Source organism: Falco peregrinus, chromosome 5 (assembly GCF_023634155.1).
Source record: "Falco peregrinus isolate bFalPer1 chromosome 5, bFalPer1.pri, whole genome shotgun sequence".
Lineage (NCBI taxonomy): Eukaryota > Metazoa > Chordata > Aves > Falconiformes > Falconidae > Falco > Falco peregrinus.
Window position 1 is genome coordinate 83,683,785 of NC_073725.1, and position 21,389 is coordinate 83,705,173.

General features: G+C 47.9%; 1 protein-coding gene across 1 annotated transcript in view; it reads right to left on the bottom strand.

Moving 5' to 3' along the window:
• Nucleotides 1-21,389, bottom strand: part of ADAP1 (ArfGAP with dual PH domains 1) — a 62,819-nt gene that overhangs the window by 39,611 nt on the left and 1,819 nt on the right. The window contains exons 2-3 of the mRNA XM_055805682.1: nucleotides 12,235-12,365; nucleotides 10,607-10,698 (exon numbers count right to left, since the gene is read on the bottom strand). Coding sequence (XP_055661657.1) covers nucleotides 10,607-10,698; nucleotides 12,235-12,365 — 223 coding nt within the window. The remainder of the gene's footprint in view (nucleotides 1-10,606; nucleotides 10,699-12,234; nucleotides 12,366-21,389) is intronic.

Genomic DNA, 21,389 nt, shown 5'->3' on the forward strand with positions numbered 1-21,389 from the left:
ACGGAAGAATCCAAAATCATTAATTCTTCAAACCAAACACAAGTGAGATTTAAAAGCCATCCAAAAATTGCATTGTACAGTCCGGAGTCACGGGTTTCTTCTGTTTACTGTTAGACAGCAATAAATCATCTCCTTCTGCATACAGTCTTACTGGAAACTTATTAAATCAAATTTACAGATTTAGCAGAATAGCCCCATTCCCACCCACCCAATCAGCCTCACTTTATGAACAATTTTAAACCAAATTTCCCTCAGGCTGCATTCTTCAGTAAATGAGATCAGTAAATGAAAAAAACCCAACAAACTACATATAAAAGAAAAATCCTTGCCCTGAAGCTATCACTGCGGGAGCAGAAATTGGGAATGCCCGGTCCATGCATGCACACCATGGCCTTCTAGCAGGCAAAGCTGCAGAGATACTGTCTCCTTGCCACGCATGGGCAGCTGTTTTAAAAACAAAACCGTGATATGAGAGGTTAAAATTTTACTTGTGATGAGGAGGGGAAGCCCAGCCCAAGGGTGGGTAACCGGCGTGCTCCGGTGACCGTGGAGCTCGCTGCAGGGTGTCACATGCCTCCCAGGAACGACAGGAACCGAAGGGAGAGGTGACCTCCACAGGGACATAGGACAGTCACATCCCAGGCCCCAGCCAACCTCTTGGAAGGAACTGGGGTGTGAAAAAGCCTCAAAAAGAGCAGGAGAACGTGGCTGGGCAAGGAGACGAAGGCTGAGCCCCGTGGAACAGGGAGCCCAAACAGCAGAGGGTGGTGAGAACCCGCCTGGCACAGCTCCTCCAAACCCGTAAAGCCTGAGGAAGAAATCCACGGTGCGTGGCAAAAAACATGCCTATTACAAAGGCCTTTACGTTGCATGCTGAAAATGATACCCATGATTTATACCCCGAGACCTTAACTTGCAAAAAGGAAAAAATATCCCAAAGATGACAAATAATTTTTTTTTGCTATTTTTACCTGAAGTGCTGGAACTAATGAAGGTGTTCAGATCTAGAATGTGCTCGAAATTGCTTCGAACCATTTTTAACTGCACTTAGTTCTTAATTGCCTTAGAACCTCAAATAGCCCAAGCAGGCAGCAACCACACGCAGAAGTAAAGGCATGTGTCATTCCAGCCCTGCAGCAGGCATTTCAAAGTGGCCTGCACTGATGAGAGTAAAAGATCCCCCAGCACTGGGCATGCTCCGTAAAACCCATCACGCTCCAACACACCAGCCTCTCCACCAATTAAAACTGTTGATATGCTTAATTACCTTTTCTTTTTTACTGACTATGCAAGTTTAATGCTATCTTTTCAGCAGACACATTCCAGAAATGCTGGAAGAAGATAAGCGTACTAACATCGCTGATGAAAATTCATCTGCCGGTACAGCAAACACATTCATTGAATCTGCAAGACATTATTCAATGAGAACTGTGGCTGTAATCAGCTTCCTGGCAGTAAAGGAGGAAATAATTACATCTATTTTGTCCCAGCCATTGTTTCATCTCCTTGGTTGGGGCACCAGCCTCCTCCCGCGAGGCTTGGGGAGCACCGCAGCTTCCCCGCACCCAAAACTCAACTGTGAGCTTCTGCTGTAGCAGAAATAATGCACCAGCTCTGCCTTTCCCCCTTCTGTTCCTGTTTTCATGGCTGATCTTTAGTTGTTACACACACATCTGCAAGTTTGACTGTGAACTCTTAAGATGAACACCCAAATCCCTTCTGTTGTCACCCTGCGCTACGCTCTGGTTTGGGTACAACCCATCTTCAGCTCATCACTGGAGGTTCAGATGCATTTTGTGTGCAAGGGGGCTCTTCTGGGTTGAGCGGGATGCTCCTTCTGGATCTGATATCCATAACACAGCAGCCTGCAAACACGGAAGACTGATAACCCAAAAGGTAGCACTTAATTGCCTGTTTCTATACTTCTGCCGCTCATCAACAAAGCTACCAGAATTTAATCATGAAATTAACGCAAATACTTCAGATTTGTTACCCTTCTTGCAATTTTTCCAGCCCAGCTGTTGCAGACAGCTTGTTATCACTGTAGCCAAACTTGGACCTTTCCAACAAGACAATTAGGGAATTAACTAGAGGGAAGAAAATTCACACTACCCTCGGCTCCAGCTGACTTCAGTGGATTCAGCAGGAGCTGCAGCTGTTCCGAGTCTCCGAGACTCAGCCTTCCAGCACGAATGTTTAAATACAGTATAAATTAAGGTTCATGCGCAGCAGTGGGAAAACACTCTGCTGTATAATGCAGATAGTACAGCAGATACACTCTGCTGGTCTCACGCCTTAGGGAACACCGCGTGGCAATGACTGATTTCCCGGGACGCTGTCAGCAGCAGTGGCTCAGTATCTTTACAGCTTCTGTGCAAAGAAAGCGCTAACGGGGCAGTCGGGAGGCACCTCGCCCAAAGGGGTATCCCCAAGAAGCTGCAAAATGCTCTCCATAACCTCTCCCAGAATTTGGGCCAGAACACGAGTGGCTTTGATGGCAACTCCCACAGCTGACAGGGCTCCAGACGCGCCACGTTCCCAGCCCCCAGCAAGCACTTTCTAACAGCTCACGTGTTCTTCCCCTTCCTTCATCATCACAAAGCCAAGCTTTTCCAGTAGTAATTTCCCCCAAACCAAGACAGACCAAGAGCAGCCCATGGCTAGGACAACTCAGTGCAAGGCCAGTAGCTGCAGTTTGTGCTCCGGGGGTTATTTATAGAAAGCAGAACTACTTCAGCAAAAGAAATTGAAACAAAAATCCCCAATGAGGACAGCGAGGAGTTCAGCATCTCTCTGCAATACAGCAGAGAAGTCAAGCAGGGACTTGACCACACTCAGTCTCATGGACGGGAGGCAATCCTGCCATAAAGAGCTGCTTTTGAGTCTGGCATTAAACCCTGGTTTGACTGGCACAGCTCGGATGACTTTAAACAGGAGCAGGAATTTGCCCTGTTACCTATGGAATCTGAGAGCAATCAGAGGGCAGGGATCATCCAGAGGTCCCTCAAGCCATACAGGCCTTTCCACCATTTTCTGTGGACTTCAGACCTGATCTCCATTTCATTTTAAGTATGCCTTCAGGGCCTTTTAAACATCTGCTGCTGTGTTTTTGCTGAAATGCATTTTTCCTGAGGTGAATATGTACGTAAATAACCCGAGGTGGCCATCCTATGACGAATACAGGACCCTCCATCCAAACCCCACCTTTGATTTCAACAGGAGTTCTGAAAGGACTACATAGCAACAGCCTTGTGGTATTTTATTGCATTTCTGGTGATGGGATAAAGTATCAAACGCACCATTCGTGTTTGTTAGGAAAATATTAAGTGCACCATTCCTAAACTGCAGAGATGCACAGCTTTCGGGATCAACTCCAAAAGCTTTAACAGCCCACCTAAAGTCTGGCAAGCTGCTGGTTACAGGGAATGTGTCATTTTTGGCAATTAGAACAGAAAGGTCTTTGTAATTACCAAGATAAAAACTTGGGAGCAAAGGGAAAAAAAGAAACAACCACCAAAAACAAAAACCCTGAGGGAAAACCCCATTTCCAACAGAATAAGGGAAAATTTGTCCCCCGAATGGAACAGGACTGGGCTGCACTGGGGGGGGCAGCAGGTCTAGAGGCTGACAAAGCACCACCAACACCAAGAGCTCCAACTCTCATTTCCTCGCTTGGCCACCCCCATGAACACCAGCGCTCTGCCAAAGGGCCAGCCAAGGTGGTCTCGGAAACAGCCCACAGAGCAGATTTATCTTCGTCCCACATACTCAAAGCCTGCAGCAACAAACACCATGAGAAAAGCTGTTCAAGAAGTTTAATATCAAACTGTGGCCACATGGATTCATTGCGCTCCGCGGAGGAGTGCTGGCCAGCCAAAATTATGGGTGACAAAGAATTGGAGACTAAGACCCTCACCTGGGCTGGCTTTCCTGGGACGCACTATGGTGCACGCACCACAGACACCACAAGGCTGCTATGGCTTTTGGAGACATACTACAGACAGAAAGCCCCAGCCAGAGGTGAAAGTGGCCCAAAAGACATCAAACACCATCCGCTACCACCCCCTGATTGCATCTTTCTGAGCCACCATCAAGTCCAACAAAGACAAAAGAAACGAATGTCATCCAGGAATGCCATTTCCAAACCCCACATTTGTAGCTTCTGGAATTTGTCAGAGGTTTTTCCAGCAAAAAAAAAACCAATCTGCTTTCCACAGGCAGCTCTGTGGACACAGCTACGCCAAGTTTCTGTCAAACAAGTGTTTTAATGAAATTTTAAGTCCGAGTCCAAATTTTTGCTCAGACTGCAAGGAGAGCCACTGCAGCATAGACTAAAAGCCTGTCTAGCTTCACACTCTGCCTCCACATCTTTTCCTATCTGGGAAGTCCTCGCTGTGAGGACTTGCTTTTAAACGGCTTTGTGGAGGTACGGGACAGCTGTGGAGCTTCTTCTAGGTGCTGTGTGCATTACCCTGGCTTGCAGAGCCCCTGGAGCCATGTGCCATCCAACCCCCACAAGACCCATGGCCAACAGCAAACTTCTGGAGAAAAGCAAAAAACCTGGGGTTTTTACTACAGAGGCATCCGAATTTTGCATTATGGATGTGAAGAAGTTAAAGCTGAATTTCAGTATGCAAAATCATAACACGCTCAATTAAAATGCGAACTGGTTCCTTTTTCGTTTGGTTGTTTTACATGCACGGTCCAGTTCACCACAACGCTATTTTTCAGAATGGTTAAACACAGATTAAAAACATGTAGGAAGCAGTGCTGGGATGGTACTATCTTAACCTTGTAGCAATTTCCTTTGGAAATTGAAGGAATCAACATAAATTAACAGGCTTACAAGCTAACAACAAAGAGAAAACGAATGAGAAGCAGGGAAGGCACCACAGGCAGTTGGGACCGAAGGAGCGGGCAGGTCTTGGGTACTTGGCTGATGGCAGGGCGATGCTCAGGCAGAGACTTTCCAAGCCTGAGTGCCCAGTTTGAGCTGCCACAGGAGGCTCCACCACTTGGGAACTGATGAGTAGCCACTCCAAGAGGCCACGCTGCAGCACCTGAAGCTTTTCATCTGAGACACCAGTCACTTTTGAAAGCCACGGATGTTAAATCTGAAGACCCTTAATAATAAGCAAGAGCCTGAGCAAAACACTCGACTTTATCCTTCTGGCCATTAAGCGTTAAAGCAGTTTATCTATAAAGTACCATCAAAAAAAAAGAGGTGACAGAGGAAGAGAAGACCAAGTGAGAACTTTTTATCCTTGACCATCATCATGCCCTGTGCATGGAAGGGGAGGGGGCCAGGCTGACCTTCAGACACCAGGCTGAGGTGGTGAGCTTGGTAGCTCCTCTACCAAATGAGCCAAACTTTAAGTAAAGTAAGAAAAAAAAAAATTCCAGGGATTTACTTAGCATTTTTCTCTGTGCACATTTTAATCGTACCGTAATACAAGCCACTTCTGCTAATAACTGTTCTTTTCCAGATAACTGTATAGATGACTCCTCAAGATGTGAGCCTCACTGGCGTACATCCTCTCTCTGACTGACGTCTCATCACATTCCAGATCAGACAGCCACCCAGTACAACTCATACCATTTCATTCTGCCCCATTTTTTCCTACCAAGGTACTCAAATCTACTGGCAGTCAGAATATAAGCGTTCTGCCTAAGGAGCAGATGCAGCTCCTGCTTATCCAAGCACGGAGGGAGGAGCAGAGCCATGCACACAGTTCCACAGAATGATGCTCTGCGTTCCGAAATCAAGCAAAAAGGCAAGAGAAAATGACGTTAAGTACTGGGCAGGGACACAGATGTACCTCCAGTACTGCAAAAGCCCCATAACAGTTTGCCTCCACCTTGTGTCAATTTTCAGCCAAGCATATGTCTGAACAAAGCCTTTTTCCTTTGCTTTTACTCAAAAATGATGTTACCCTGTTGCTCACTGGTGACTCAAAACTCAACCATGTGCTTGCAGTGTGTCTGCCCCAGAAAGGACTGTTTTACAGCTCTCGCTCTGCTGCTGCGGTGTACAAAGCTGGGCCGTGACCACTCATGACCATCCAGAGGGAGTTTCTGTGGTTTAAGTTCCTCACCCAAGGCCCTCTGGGCCAACACTGCAGTGGTGTAGGAACATCCCTGAGTCTGGGACTTGTTTCAGCCTCAGGGACTCCCCAGTGGTACAGAAGGTGGCTGCACTGCTCACTGCTCCTGATGCACGGGCCAAGGTGCTGGCAGACAGAAGATGAGAGAAGACCAAAGGGATTTTATTATTTTTTTTTTTAATTGGGTGGGGGGTTTTGCCTATGAACAGCTGGTAAATTTTCCCTGGGCAATTCCAGACCACCCCTCCAACTTCTCCAGCCTTTGCCAAGCCAGGAAGCCACACTGGCATTTCTGGAGGATGCAGAAGCCAGATGCAGCAGGCAAACACCACGTATTTCCCAAGGAGTCAAACACAACCTCATAAGCAAGATGAAAAAAGGACAAGCTGGCACTGCAGCATTTCTTCCCTCTCGCTCTGAACTTTGCCGTTCTTCAAGCAACCAAAGTAGCACTCTCAAATCAAGAAGCTTCAAATGAACAAACAGCCTGTCTTTATTAGGGCCCGTACATTCGCATCCTGCCGTGCCAAGTCTGAGGGCAGCTCCCACAAAGCCTGCCCAGCTGCCGCAGCCGGCCAGCACAACTTGTCCTAATTAGAAGCATCCAAACCTCTCGATGCTGCAGAACGTGGGTTGGCACACAACGGCACGGTGCCAGCACTGGATGGAGGTGTCACCCATCGCGACGCTACCCAGGGCTGCAAGCCGGGAACGACTCATGCTATTGCAGCAACTGGACTGCAGCGAGGCAGGGAGAGAGCTAAATACATACCCCTCGAAAAAGCAGCACTCCCCTGCTCCTGTTTAGCATGCGCCTGTTGGAAAGCATAGAGCCTCCAACCAGAGAAAGAAAAATACAGCCTGGAACACACCACCCTTGCAACATTCCCAATACCCGCAGCTGCTTCTAACGCAGCAGTGTCAGAAGGAGATCTGCTACTGCAAGAAGTCGCATCTACCCCAATGCACCCTGCTGCCATTGCACAGACCCAGCAGCACTGGTCCAGAGGACACCTACACAAGCAGAGCTCCAGGCTCTGGTTCAGAAATCAGGGTATCCAGGTTGCAAATTGTGCCAGTACAAAACAGGTACAAGTTGGGAGCACAAAAGAGCCAGAAATTGGTCCTGCTGCCACTTGAAGGATGACCAGGCTTGCCTCATCCTCCCAATCGATCAATAACCAAAAAGAAACAATACCAAAAAAAAACCACTCCTTAACCCTCCTGCCTCCGTTTCTCACAGCTGCATGCCCATCAACGTGCCTCTCCACTGGGCAGCGGGAAGAGCTGGGATGGAGCGGCTGCCCCAATGCCACCAACTGGGTGCCAGCATGGTCCCTGTGTGCTCGCAGACAGCTCTGACAGGGCTGCGGCTGGAGCTCAGCCACCGCTTGGCAAAGCTCCCCGGAGTGCAACTACACCGCAGGATGGAGGAAGAAAAATATCATAGCGGCAAAGCCTGAGCTGCATTATCAAAGGAAGCCAAACCAACCAAGCACAGAACCCGCCACAGACATTTCTGCCAGCCCGACAGCAGAAGGAATAAAAATGCTTGTGGTCTTTAAGCTGCCTGAGCTGCAATGTGAGCTTTCGCTATCTCTCAGCCTGACCCACGCAAGGAGAGCTGGGTGCGATGTGCACCCGGATCTCAGGACACCCCAAGGTGCAGAGGGACCAGCCCCGCTTCCAGCCAGGCTCCCGCAGCAGGGATGCTCCCGAACAACTGGAATGCCAAATAGGCTCATGCCCTGTAAGCACAAACCCGCAGCTAAGGCTGGAGTGCAACGTTAATTACATTTAACTAAGACTTAAGAGCAAACAAAATTAAAATCCCCTAGAATTGTGTTTCTCCTATCAATGACAACTAGGTGAAAAAATCTCATTTTACCATCTTCAACATTACAAGTTCACACAAGTCTCAAAACAGCACAGCCAGCTGCTGGGATTTTGGAGCTCCGCGACACAAAGGTGGTACTGGATCTGCTCAGGACCACAACGCCTCACGAGAGCTGCCTGTTCACCAGGAGAGCATCCACCTCCCAGCTGCTGGCAGAGCCAGTGACCTCTCCTGCCCCCCAGGTAGCACAGAGAGCTCGGGGCACCCTTCCTCCTTGTGTCCAAGAGGCACTAAGGAGAAGGCAAAGGAAACAGGCATGAATAACGCTCTGCCAAAAGACTTTTTGTTTCAACCCAACTCTGCAGAGGAGCAAGAGAGAAATTTATCAGTGATTTTCCTTTTGTAGCTGCACCATCTTAGGAAGTACCATCTATTCACACAGCAAGATGCAAGAAGCAGTGGGTGCACAGGGATGAGAAGGATGCCAGAGCCACCTGCTGGGGCCCCACAGACCCCATGGGCATGGCGAGACATGCATCATAAAACTCTGGCCACCAAACCCTGCAGTAGCAGGATACATCTGTCCTTGGGCTGCCAGTCCTACTGTCAGGGGAGAAAGAGGCAGGATTTTGTGCACAGAGATGGATGAGTCAATGTCGTGCCCGGAATGTGAGAAAAAGCAGGAAGCCTGGCCTGTGTTAGGTGGAGGAACAGCAGTCCTGTTGTCGGAATGTGGGCAGGCAGGAGCAGGCAGGTTTTGTCCCTGACTGTCACAAGGCAAGTGTCCCCCACCTCCTCCAGCCACAGGGTCTGAGGTGTTGTTTTTCCAAATCCTTACCAAATCACAGCCCCAACCTTCCAGACCCTCACCCACAGAAGCACTTCTGAGTCCCCAGAAAACCCCACATGAAGCATCTTCCCAAAGCCAGGACTCAGGGGTGATGCTTGAAGACCAGTTCAAGGTGGGAGGAGAACCTGAAAGGTCCCACACACCCAACATGGTCAAACATAGGCAGACCCCTTCCCTCCCTCTGCCTTGGGAGAGACAGGGTTAAAAGCAAACAAACAAAAAGTTTACTTTGCTGAAGCTGCTTTTCTGAAATGAGAAAAAAAGCAAACCCAAACCAACGGCGTTGCCATGCTGCATTTGCACCATCCCCTCCCCTGGATCTGCAGGATTGCTCTGGCTGGGAGCGCCTTCCCGCTGGCTTCTCCTTGGGCTCCCTCCCGCACAGCAGAGGTGTTTCAGCAACAGCAAAGGTAAGAGGCTGGGGCTTTTTCTCCTGGGCAAAAATAATCCCAGCAAGAGAATTACAACACGGAGTTGTGCCCCTCCACAACACACAGTAGCTTTGACAATCCTCAAATCATTTCTGTACTTGTAAGAACCATGGAAGCTGCTGCCAGAAGCCATTTTGGATAAAAAACCAAGATCTCGAAACACTGCATAAATGGTTACTTTTTTTATTGTCAGGCCAGGCAGTGCCACTCACACCTGAGCCTTCCCAGATTTTGCATTTGAGCGTCATCAGACAGGGGGTAATGGATGCATCATCGAGGTATTTCATAGGCACGACAGGTACCTTCTTTTCTATACTTCATGTCTTTACTATAAAAGGCTTTTTGCACTTTTTGCAACATAGGAAGCCAGTAACTCTTCTTAATAGCTATTACAAGAAGATTAAAAATATAGATAAAGTCACTTCGAGGGCAGGCATAGGTACTCATGAACACCTTCGGCATGATTTCAGGTTTGGAAAACACAGCAGAGCCTTCCTACCCAAAGGCTAATGCCTCAGGCAGGGAGCCCTGTGAACCCTTCCAGCACTTCTCCTTCGGGCACCTCTTACCATGCCTGAATCCACCAGCCGGCTGCTCAGAGCCTTGCACACCATTTTCATGCCAAACCACATCTCCCTCTTCAACTAGCGGCACCCACATCAGGCAGCAATATTGGGAGGGACCTCAGGGACCAGCGCCCACTGGTTCACCAACGCTAAAACACTGGCTCTGGAAATTACGCCCTCCAGACCCTCTGTAAAGACTGGTTTCATGAGGATACAAAACACTCTTCATACTTTGCAGGGCTGAATCCAAAAAACAATTTCAGCTCATCCTCTTGCTCCCTGGATGATACAGCACATTCTGCTCAGCCCTCCTTGGGCTATGAAGTCTACCCCAACCTACTAGGGCGGTTTACTCTGCACCGTATGGGAGACACCTTTTCACTTGCCTTCGCAGAGGATTAGGCAAAAGAAAACCCACCACCTTGGCACTAAACCCCAGCATTTTTGCATTACAAGTGACCTAGCATCTCACACAGCAGGTAAGGAAGCTCTGTTGGGATGCAGAAGGGCTGTTTGGAAAGGTGAGGAAATCAATGGGTAGAAATTGGCATTGTTGTAGCCTTAGAAACTTGGAAGAGGTTGGGGGACAGACAAACTATTGACTTCCCTGCATCATCTTAACTGTACTTATTTAATAAGATCCCACACATAGTATAAACTCTACCATATGTGTGCAGAAGAAAAAAAAATAATCAGGCCCTTTTAGAAATGAAACCTTTGTGGCTAAAAAAAAAGTATTATGCGAAACCCAAGATATTACAGAGGCTGCAGCTGCACAAACAAATAAATGCTGTTTACCAGCAGAGGTATTTACTTACGGACAGTCAAGAAACGTTGGCTTATAATAAAACGGTGGCATTTTAGACTCATATTTTGCTTTTGCTACATTGTTTCCATTCGAGGCCATAAACTGTAAAAAGAGGAAAAAAGAGACTTTTAAAAAATGTTAACAGTATTTTCCTTTGTCCTATTTTGCTTCCACAAAGTAATAAAATTATTGGGATGGGGCCTCTGTTCACTAACTGAGAGGTTTCCCCAGGACTGTGCACAGAAGGGATGCTGTAAAGATTGTGCCTGCAAACCAAGGGCTCAGAAATTAATATTGATTATTATTGCCAGGGCTCTCCCACCGAGAGTGGATACGAATATGACACTGAGGATAGGTCCGTGCCCAGCCACACATGCACGATCCCCACAGGAGCAGAAGGCACACGCAGTGGCATTCCCATGCCTGCAAGTGGGAAATGAGACAGCTCCCAGGGAATCCAGCACAGAAATTAGGTAACCAGGGGGTGAAACCTTACACTAACTTTAAGTCTCCATATGTTACGGTTCCAGCAAGGTAAGAGTCTCTGACAATACGCCCTTTGCTTTGCATCACATCACTTGTTCCAAAGAGATAATTTGATTTTTGCAAAGCCGTGCCAGCAGCCTCAGAGAGGAGCTTGAAACAAAAAACCAAAACCAATTTATTTCTTCCCTGACAGCCCTCCTTTCCTTCTGATCTCGTATATGAATGGCTAGTTGAGAACCTGGGAAACAAAACCACGTATTTCCCTATTTATAAATTTTATTTAATTAATTTTACAAGTGTAGAGATCCCAATCTTTTCCAGGCAGCCATGCTAAATACGTTACGTCTTGTATCAAACGCCTAGCATACAAGCATAACAAGCAGCTAAGCTTTTTCCTTTTTTTACTTCCCCCTAAGCATTTTATTTCATTATTTTCATGTTTTTGAGCTTCTCAAGTTTACACATGCACTCTAGTCTCAAAAAAATCAGGGATGGGAAAATCCATGCAACACAAAGGCCTCTTTTCCTCATAAAACACAAGAGTCCATGAGCTGTGGCTTTCAGGAAAGCCTCAACTCTACAACACAGAAGGTAAAGATCAATGACAGCATTCTTCGTGCCTTTAGAGACACCAACAGTCAAAGGAGAGCAGTTTCCTGGGCAGGCTGGCCTCTAGCAGCATCACCCAAACCTAGGCACAGGGGTGGCATCAAGAGAGAGAATTCAAACCCATACTGTGAGGGTTCGGTTCTTCAAGATGTGAGTTTAAGAGTCTTCAACACCAAATGGAAAAAACCAGAAAATGCTGAGCTGGACCAGGGCTGGTAAACTTGAGGTCTAGTCTACCGTCAAGGCTAGGCTAGCAGTAATGTAAGAAACACAAGACAATTCATTTAAAATTAGTAATTTCTACACACTCTGTTTCATTGACACTTTTATTAGGGTGGGGAAATCCTCACAACTTCATGAAATGGCTATTCCATTTTCCAATCAGCATGACAGACCTTGTTGCCACATTGGGGAATTATCTAGACATGTTTTCTGAAATCCCATCTGTTGTGGCACCTTTCAAAAGGACTCAGGTTTACAGCTGCACTGGTAAAATGCAGCAACCCAAACTCACTGGTACTCCCAAGTCTCCAATGCACATACCTCCACTTGAGCATCATCCCAGTCATCCAGACGGACCGACTTCACTTTGCTGACTTGGGGAATATTGCGATGGATTCCTGAACAATTCAAGCAGATGAAGATCCCTAGGCTGTGGGATGCCCAGTCCGGATCTGAAAGCAAGAAGGAAAGAGACAATTCCACTTGACTGGTGTACTGGATTCAGCGCAGGAGGAAGGAGAGACAGGGCAGGACCAGGCATGGCAGGGGAGTTCGGAAGTCACCAGCTCCAAGTTCCCCGATTTTAAAAGCACCAAATAAATATACAAGCAAAACAGAGATACGTGCTAGTTTACACTGATAGTAGCACAAATGAAGCTAATAATTAACAGACCTGCAATCTCAAAAAAGCCCAATATACAGACAACTGCACATGCCTGAGACCTCCAAAACTCACTCCACGCTCACACGAAGGTAAGAGGTGAATGTCCAACTTCCATCAGCAAATCCCACCCAAGTGCTGCATGGAACAGAAATTGCACAATTACACCAAACAGCCCAGGGAAACTGCTATGCTGCTCCCTTGCCTTGCTATTTTTCATTTTATTTTATTTTGCTTATTTTTTACAGTGGGAGCGTTCCACAGACAGACTTCCCTCCCACAGCTATGACTGCCCAGCAGCACAGCCCTCCATGCCAGGAGGTGTTCAGCTCTTGCCTTAACGGAGAAACGCTGCCAGGGGCAGCTCTGCACTTTCTCTGAGCAAAACTATGCACTGTTTACAGCCCCGAGTTGACATCTCACACAAAGCACTTGAAAGACAAGTCCCTTGCCTCCAAATTCCTCCTCGGGAAAGGCATTGCCTGCAGGATGGGAGACAGAGAGGAACAGGCGGAGGGCAGGACACATCCACCAGTGTCCCTGGCGCTGCCTCGCCAATAAAGCCAATACAGGGATCTTTGTTTGAACTCCAACGAGCAAATGTCAGCCCCTGCTATTCCAGCTGCGCCCCGGCAGAAAGGGCTTCCTTGCAAGTCACCAAGTCAGCCCTACATCCTCCCCGTCCCCTCCACGGAGGTCCCCTCGCCCCAGCCTCCCCCAGACCCATGCGGGCGGGAGTCCCCGGCTGCCCCGTCGCATCGGGCTGTCGAGGGATAAGGGCAGGTCTTCCATTCTCACAAACCATTATCATTTGTTTATTCCCCCGCAGTAATTACACTAAATACTCACTCCTCACAGCGCAGCAATTATTTATAAAAAGCAAGGGAACGCGCTTTCTCCTCCTTATACATATTTAATGGTCTGGCTGTGTCAATGCAGTGGGAGCAGGCTGAGGGGCAAGGCAGCTCCTCCGCACGGGGGATGAGGGTCTGCCACCAGCCCTGCCCGCAGGGAGGGCCACGAGCCTCCCCAGCACACCCCAGGGAAGGCAGATTGGTTCCCCAGAGGTGGCTGTGTTCAGATATAAACCCCAGAGCTAAACGAGCAGCTTCATCGGACATGGCTGGGTGCCCACCCAGGAGGGGAGCAAATTCCCAAGCTGTTACAAGACCCACCAGCCTCAGCTCCCCCGGCACAGGGCTGGCACCAGCAGCCACAAATAAAGGTGTTGGTTTTCCGTTTCATGTGGTCTCTCATCCTCCTGCAAGACCCCAATGACCGCAGCTCAAGCCTGGCAAACACAAAACCAGTCAAGTTGATCTAAGTGCGCCACAGCCGCAACTAAATGCTGCCCACATCCAGCCATGCCAAGAGGACCCCCACCAGCCCCGACCCCCACACCCTCACCCTGCTCCTCCCACGAGGACCAGGTGACCCGGCTTCACACCCCAGGCCAGGCATCCCCACTTCTTCAGATCGTGAAGATTGCTGCCAGTTATTGGGTTACAGGTTGGCAACAAGAAGCAAGAGCTCTGCACGCTCACGCATGTTTCTGTGCTTGAGCTCCTTGTGCTGTCCTCTCCCACCTCCAAACACGTGGCTGTAATCAACATCTGGGACCCACCAAACCTCCCACCACAAAAGTACTCCAAGGTGCAGCACTGCTGCCCCGTGGTAGCCCAGGACCATGGGACCCAACGATGGGAGTCAGGCATGGTGAAAGCACTGGGGTCTCCTGCTGAAAAACCCACCTCTGACTTCCACTCAGAGGATCTGGCACGAGGAAAGGCAAGAGGGTCTGGAGGACGGGGCGGCCACAGAGCTGCAGCCAGTAGCGAGGAAGAGGAAGCCATGGCAGCAACAGTTGGAGTAGGGAGCTAACGTGGCCATGGGCTCCCAGCCGCTCCGTAACCGTGCTCAAGCCTTCCCGATGTACCAACATCTGATCAACGTGGTGCCAGACAAAGAGAAAGGCATATGAAAGCATGTGTTGGCCTCCACAGGTTTTATTAGGAGCCCCAATGCCTGTTTTAACAGATTTATCTTAGGCACGCAGGTGAATTTCTTCATATTGTCTACAACTTCCTAGACTCGTGTTTCCAAAGTCCTCTCTTGGAGCCCTCTATGGAGTTCCAAAGAAGTAACCCCTCTGTCGCCTGCAATGCTGTGAGCAACAGGACCAGGGGACATCACACCTTCCTCCAGCCAGGGAGGAGGACACGGCTGGGTGGAGGAACACTCCACAAGGAGATCCTCAGGCTCAGACAGGAGGCTCCAGCTCCAGTGGACACTGAGCCAACTCACACCCAAGCCATCTCTTCTTGGCAAGGGTAAACAGCACCTCAAGCAATGGGTTTCAATCACAACTGGCACTTTAAATTGTTCTCCTCATGGCAACAGTATTTTCTTTAAACCAGACTCTTAAATATGCTTCCCCCCTGCTCCACACCACGTCAAGCCACATCTAATTAAGAAAGGAAAAGCTGGACTAAATCATAGAATCAGGGAACCATATAGGCAGGGTCACATGTGCATGGTTTCCAGAAGACAGTACTTCAGGGAAGCAAACAGAGACACAGGGTCAGTGGTGACCCAACCCTTGGAAGGGATGCTCTCAGCTTGTTCAAGAAAACCACACCTGCTCGCTGTCTCCTCCTGGTCACCTTCCTTTCAGTGTTTCCTCTCTTGCCTAGACCCAAGCTCCATGTCCACCCAACACCAACAGCACCCCACACAGCAAACTTCGAGGAGCACCATGTCAGAGCTGCTCATTTCACTTGCCCCACCAGACCCGCTACCAGCGCTTTGCATTGCTGCTGTGTATTAATAGCGATTTCCTCTTTATCGCTCTTCTGGTTTTAAAAATACATATCTCTTAAATCCCAGATCACATGGCAAGGGTGGAAAGAAGAGTTGTAGATGCTCAGCAGGTTGTGTGCTGCTTTGCCGGGACAGCTGCGGCCCAGAACGCCACAGATTTGGCAGTTGGTTTTAGTGCCAAAGGGAACACCGGGCAGGAGAATTCAAAGGCCCTAAGTGCTGAGCTAGCCCCATCCAAAAAATTGCTAAGGAGCAAAATCCCCCAGAACCAACCAATCTACCAGGAGAAGTCTCTCTGAAATGTCACTGTTGTTATTAGAGGTCATGGCTCTTGCTCTCCTGGCTGAAGACATCTGGGCAACCCAGCCCAGGCCTCTCCCGGACTTTAGTTGAAAGCCAAAAGGAATTTCTAAGCATTGTCTAAACAGGCCAGAGGGATATGGACCCACACAAGCCCCCCAGGCTGGTGCAGTCTTCCGACCCCCCCACGCCACCACTCTGCCCACGGAAGGAGGAGGGTGGAGGATTCCCTGACTTCATCTTCTGGAGGGCTCTGCCAATGCCGCTTCCCCTTCTCACCCACTCCCCGCACTTGTGACTCCTTTTTTTGAGGAAACCTAGCTAGGAGATTGCTACACCCACGCATCTTCTGCTGGAACTGGTGACAGATCCCCAGGCAGAGGGCTGCTGGCCAGGGTGAGCACCCACTTCTGCAGGGATGCTTTTCCCAAGCCCTGTTGTAAGGTTTGGGGCTGTGGGCAGCTCCGGCGCTGCCCAAGCACGCCACAGTCCCTCTCTCTTCATTTCTGCTCTCCAGCACAAATGATGTGAAAAATTCATAGCTCCAGAACATGGCAAATAATGCCAGCGATCTCCAACCTAATCACAGACTCCAACTCTTCCAATGACTGCACCATTGCTTCAAGATAAGACAACATCTTATCAAGCACGTGAATAGCTTCACATAAGCATCTTCCTAACAGACAAGTGTGTTTTGGATCAGCACCATTAGTTTAGTGAACTAGTGACCCCCAGCTGTACGACTGACAAGCTGAGGTCTCCATAGCTAGGTGAAGTCCACCTTGCTAATAGACACTTAAACAGCTGGAATGTGTTCTCCATCCTGGACATCACTGGGGAGTTCAGTAATTTTATTTAAGCCATTTTGTCTGGGCAGGTCCCAAAAAAGCACACTGAAATGGCAATCTGGACCTTTTGAGTACTACCCAAAAAAGATAATTTTTTTTCTAAGCCTCCAGAGTTTCAATCAAACAGCAGTGAAGCCTAATGAAAACTTGCCAGCATGCTTAAGTTCCACACAAATTATTATATTCCATTATTTCAAGCCAAAAGGAATAAGGACTAACACAGAGCAAGGGGAACATTAAACCAAGTACACTGCTGTACGTGCAGAAAGTCTCTTATCCTGCAGCATCATTGCTCCAGGACAACCAATGCCAGCTCTAGAAGGCTTTCACTGCCCAGTGTGGTGGAGATTTCTGGTCACTTCCAAATAGATTATAAAAATGTAGTGACCCAACTTTCAAAACAAAAATTTAATGCAACGTCATTTTAAAAATTGAAAAAATAAACAAAGCTAAACTACACTCCGGAGAAGCGCATTGGGGTGGTTTTTTCCCCATCTTGTTTGTCTGAAAGGGAAGACACAGCCAGAGATTAGAGAAGCATCCAAAGCAAAAGTAAAACACTTGGGCAACAGGGCTAAATTCAGAAATCAGCTGCACCACCCCAGCCCCTTTTGCCACCACAAGCCCCAGGAAAACCCAGCACCGAGAACAACAGACTCTGCAGCTTGAACCCAACGTTACTGAACAGAAGAGCAGCCCATGGAGGGAAGAACGAAGGCTGGACCCAGAAAAATAACAAGCAAGAGGAACCAACCCAAAACATAGACAATTTACACAAACCAGGAGAGCAGACAAAATTGGAAGTGGGGTGGCAGTGGATTTTTTTTTAAATAAATTACCAATTTTTCCTGTATCCAGAATATAAACATAGGGCTCCAGTTTGAAAATCCCTGGATGCCATCAACACAAAAAAATCACATGAAGCAGAGCAGTAGTAGTCTCAAAATAGCCACGACACAAGAGCAAGAACTCGAGTCTCAAAACTTACCCCTGCTCCACCTTCTGCCTTAAACCACAGTTATCACTATACATAGCACAGTACATTGCTACAACAAGTATCTCTGAGAACGTGGCCAATGCACAGCAATACCCCATTAATGCATCTGCCAGCACACAAACGACCTGACCCTTAATTAGCTGCCTGGCTGCATCCCTGCTACACCAGCTGGGTGGGAGCCAGTGTTTTGTTGGGATGGAGATTCAACAGATTTTTTTGATATCTCTCTCCCCTGTTTGAGGTGATAAAGACCAATTAGAGGGGACAGAAGGACCTCTCCAGGTAGGCAAACCCTTTTTTACTCTGCGCTAAAAAGGTAACTCATGCCCTATGACACGGGATATAATCACAGGGATTTTGGTGCCACCAACACAAGCCAAAAGCCTTTTCTGCTTGCGGCTCAGCTGCTGCTGATTTCCTCAATGCCCCAGTCAGGACAACCTTGTGTTCCGCACCAAAGTTCTGTTGCTATTTACTTTGAGGAAAGATTAGGAGGTTAATAAACAGACTTTGGTCACGCATGTTTAAAAATAACAATAAAAGATGTTAAAACTGAAGCCAAACAGCCTCCCACCAACACTCCTAAGTAGGAAATTTTTTCAGTGAAGGCACTAAACTTGCCAAAGGCTTTTTATTCTGCTGGCAGGTCTCAGCAGCCCCCTCTGCTCGCTGCAGCCCACGACTGTGCTGCAACCCAGGCACCAGGGCTGGACAGAAAACACCGTCACATTAAACCTCCTTTGTTTCAAAAAGTCCTTTTCCCTGCAGAAAGCAGCATTGAGCTAAACATGACTGCTGTGGGATTTTTTTTTTTTTCCTTCTTACCCCTCCAATCTGCTTATGCCCGGGGAGAAGGGCTGGCAAATTCCCAGGAAAAAACAAATCACTCTTTTAAGTGAGAGGACAATGGAGGTGCGGGAACAAGTTTCCACTTTCAGACTGAAAACGAAAAGCCTGTTTCACGCCATTAGAGCGGTGAAGCTCTGGAACAGCTTTCCAGTAGGAGGTAGTGGGGGCAAGAGAGAGAACTAGCTGCACGGCAGAGCCCCATCGCTCCACGGCGGGGATGGGGAGATGTCGCTGCGGATGACAGCACTAGGCAGGACCCGATGACTCACTCGGTTGTCTTCCCGATCTGTGTTTTCAGGACCGGTGGTTGGATAGGGAAAGGAGAGGGCTGAGATTAATCCCTTTCAGTGACCCCCCCCCCGCCCCCCAATCCCGAGCAAATCAAGCAATCCCCAGCACTCCTGTGCTTCCCCTCTCATCACCACCCTCACTTCATGGCATCAAGGGAATGGAAAAGATTCACCTGCTTTAGAAATGGGAAGATGCTGGGCCTGCAGGAAAGGTGTTTACAACCACCTCAGCCACCCACCACCCGCCCTCTGGCTTTTATACACACCGTGACACCAAAATACCAGATCTGCCCAGCTTTGCAGCACAAAGCTCCGACACCAGCTCGCCTCCTTCTGTTCTTTCTCCATCCCTCGTCCCCTCTGAGCCTTGGGCACAGGGGCTGATGTTACCCAGGGTCCATGTCCCAGTAATTCATCCACAATAGGAAAGATAAAAACGATAAAAGCAAGCCACATAAACTGCAGGATCACTTTGATGGGATTTCCATTTCTGTCTTCAGAGCCTCCCTGTCCTCCTACAATGTAAAATGCTTCTCTCCCAGTGGAAACACAAGCCTAAGTCACACAAAAATGGAGTAAAGAGAGAAATACTCAAGGTATTGTTATGCCCTGAGATAACCATCCATCTCATGATGTGAGGAAAGATTGCCTGAGACAAAGAATCATTTAGGGAAAGAAAAAAAAAAAAAAAAAGAAAAGGCTGAACTGCCACATTAGTCTGAAGAAAAAAAGATTATTCTAATACATGAGAGCCATTACACACCAGCAATTCAGTAAGATTGCTCAGTTTGCACTTAAGACTGCGTTTACCATGCTGTCTTCACTGTGAAAGCACATCTTTAAACCCACCAAAACAAACAGCTGCAAACCAACATCCCGGACCCTGACTCCAATAGAGAAGTGCATAATGACAGGGCACCCAGTGCCCCAAATAACCACTTTATTGCAGTGGCTCCTACCCCAGAACTCAGTCTCAAAGATGTAGCTAACACAATCTCATTATTCATTACAGATGGATGACATTTCTGTAACTGAAACACTTTTTATCCAAAACAACCTTTCACTGCAAATTAAGGTTTTGTAAACATACAATTAATAAAAACCTAAGTAGAAACTTAAAAACAAAAGAACCAACCCCAAACCTGCAAGTGAAAAATGTAACCTCCCAGGTTTTGTTCCACTCAGATTTTCAGTTTCTACTTTAGCATCCTTTCTGCATCCCCAGCTTTCATGCTAGGGCCACGGTAAACCTGTTCTCCCTACCTGAGACATGCCCTCAAAATCTGGGAGGAGCTTTTGGAAGCTCTGCTTTTGCACGAGAGATTTTTTGCCAGACATACACACTGGTCCTGGGGAAAACACAGATCTGACCTTCCTGAGCATCACGTTCAATACCACATTCCACCCAGCAAGTGTACATATCCTGTGTGCAAACCAGGGGAACACACGCCCTGAACATAGCAGCCCTGCTTGTAGGACTTGGCCACTAAAATAATCCTCAATTAAGTGGCAAATTCTTGCCCAGACCCAGGCCATCGTCAGGTTTTGCCTGGATCTCCCCAAGGAGATGCAACGACGCTGCAGGGGACGAAGTTACACAGCCTAGGAGGAAAAGCACTGCCTCCCCTGATGCTCCCTGTCCATCCCGAGCTTTGATTTTTTGCACGGTCACAGCTTAGCTGGAAGGATGCCAAGCTGCGAGCTCTTCTGCATCAGGAACCCAGGTTTTTATTACCCGAGTATGTAATACCTGGGACAAGCTGTTACTTCAGGGCTGTGGCTATCGAGCCTCCTCACCCAAGTACCAGAACAGTAACAAAAGAAAATACCTTTTTTGACAGCAGAGAAGAAAAAAAAAAAAACAAACCAACTTTCACTGACTGGCTGATTTCTGAAACAGATATTTCCAAGAGCAAAAGAAAACCCAGCTGACTTCCAAAAACACAAATTAAAGTGACTAACAAAGAATTTTCCCATTACATTTCTGACCCATCCTGTTCTTTGTTATCAGTATCACTGAGCTAAATGGCTACCTCTTATCATGGATCCCGCACTAACTGGGGGTTTCAGGGAAAGAAACACACCCACCTGAGAAGCAGCAATAATTAATCAGGGATCTTGACCTTTTGCATCTCCCCCATCTGCACCACATCAGCACTATGATGATACACACATGTGGGAAAGCACAAGCCCTGCTTTCCTCATCTTCTGTTCATTCCTCGCCCTCCCTCTTCTTTCATTCTCACTTTATTTTCTCTGCTTTGGTACTTTTCTCGTGTCTAGCTGTCCACACAGTTCCAGCTTTTCCCTTTATTTTTGTGTGCATCCCACTTCTCAGCAAAGAACGTACTCGCATCCCATGCTGGAGGCTCTCTGGACCCATCCTGCATTATCTCACACTCAGAGACACCTGGCCTGCCACACCTGCCCGGGATGAGTAACAGAATTCAACCTGAATACGGTATGTATTACCTACAGACACAAGTTATATACTTTATGTTAAGCAGCCCAGGGCATGTCAAGTTTATTGTCACTCCCAGGCGGACAATCACGTTACAGCACCATGAGTAGCCCTCATTTGCCAAAGAAAGTGAAGCAAAACGATCACTAAAGAAATTGGGTTGACAAACAGAGATCCAGTCCCAGGGAAGTAATGCCGTGATGGTTCAGAAGAGAGGCTGAATAGTATTAATATAGCACATCTTGCGTTA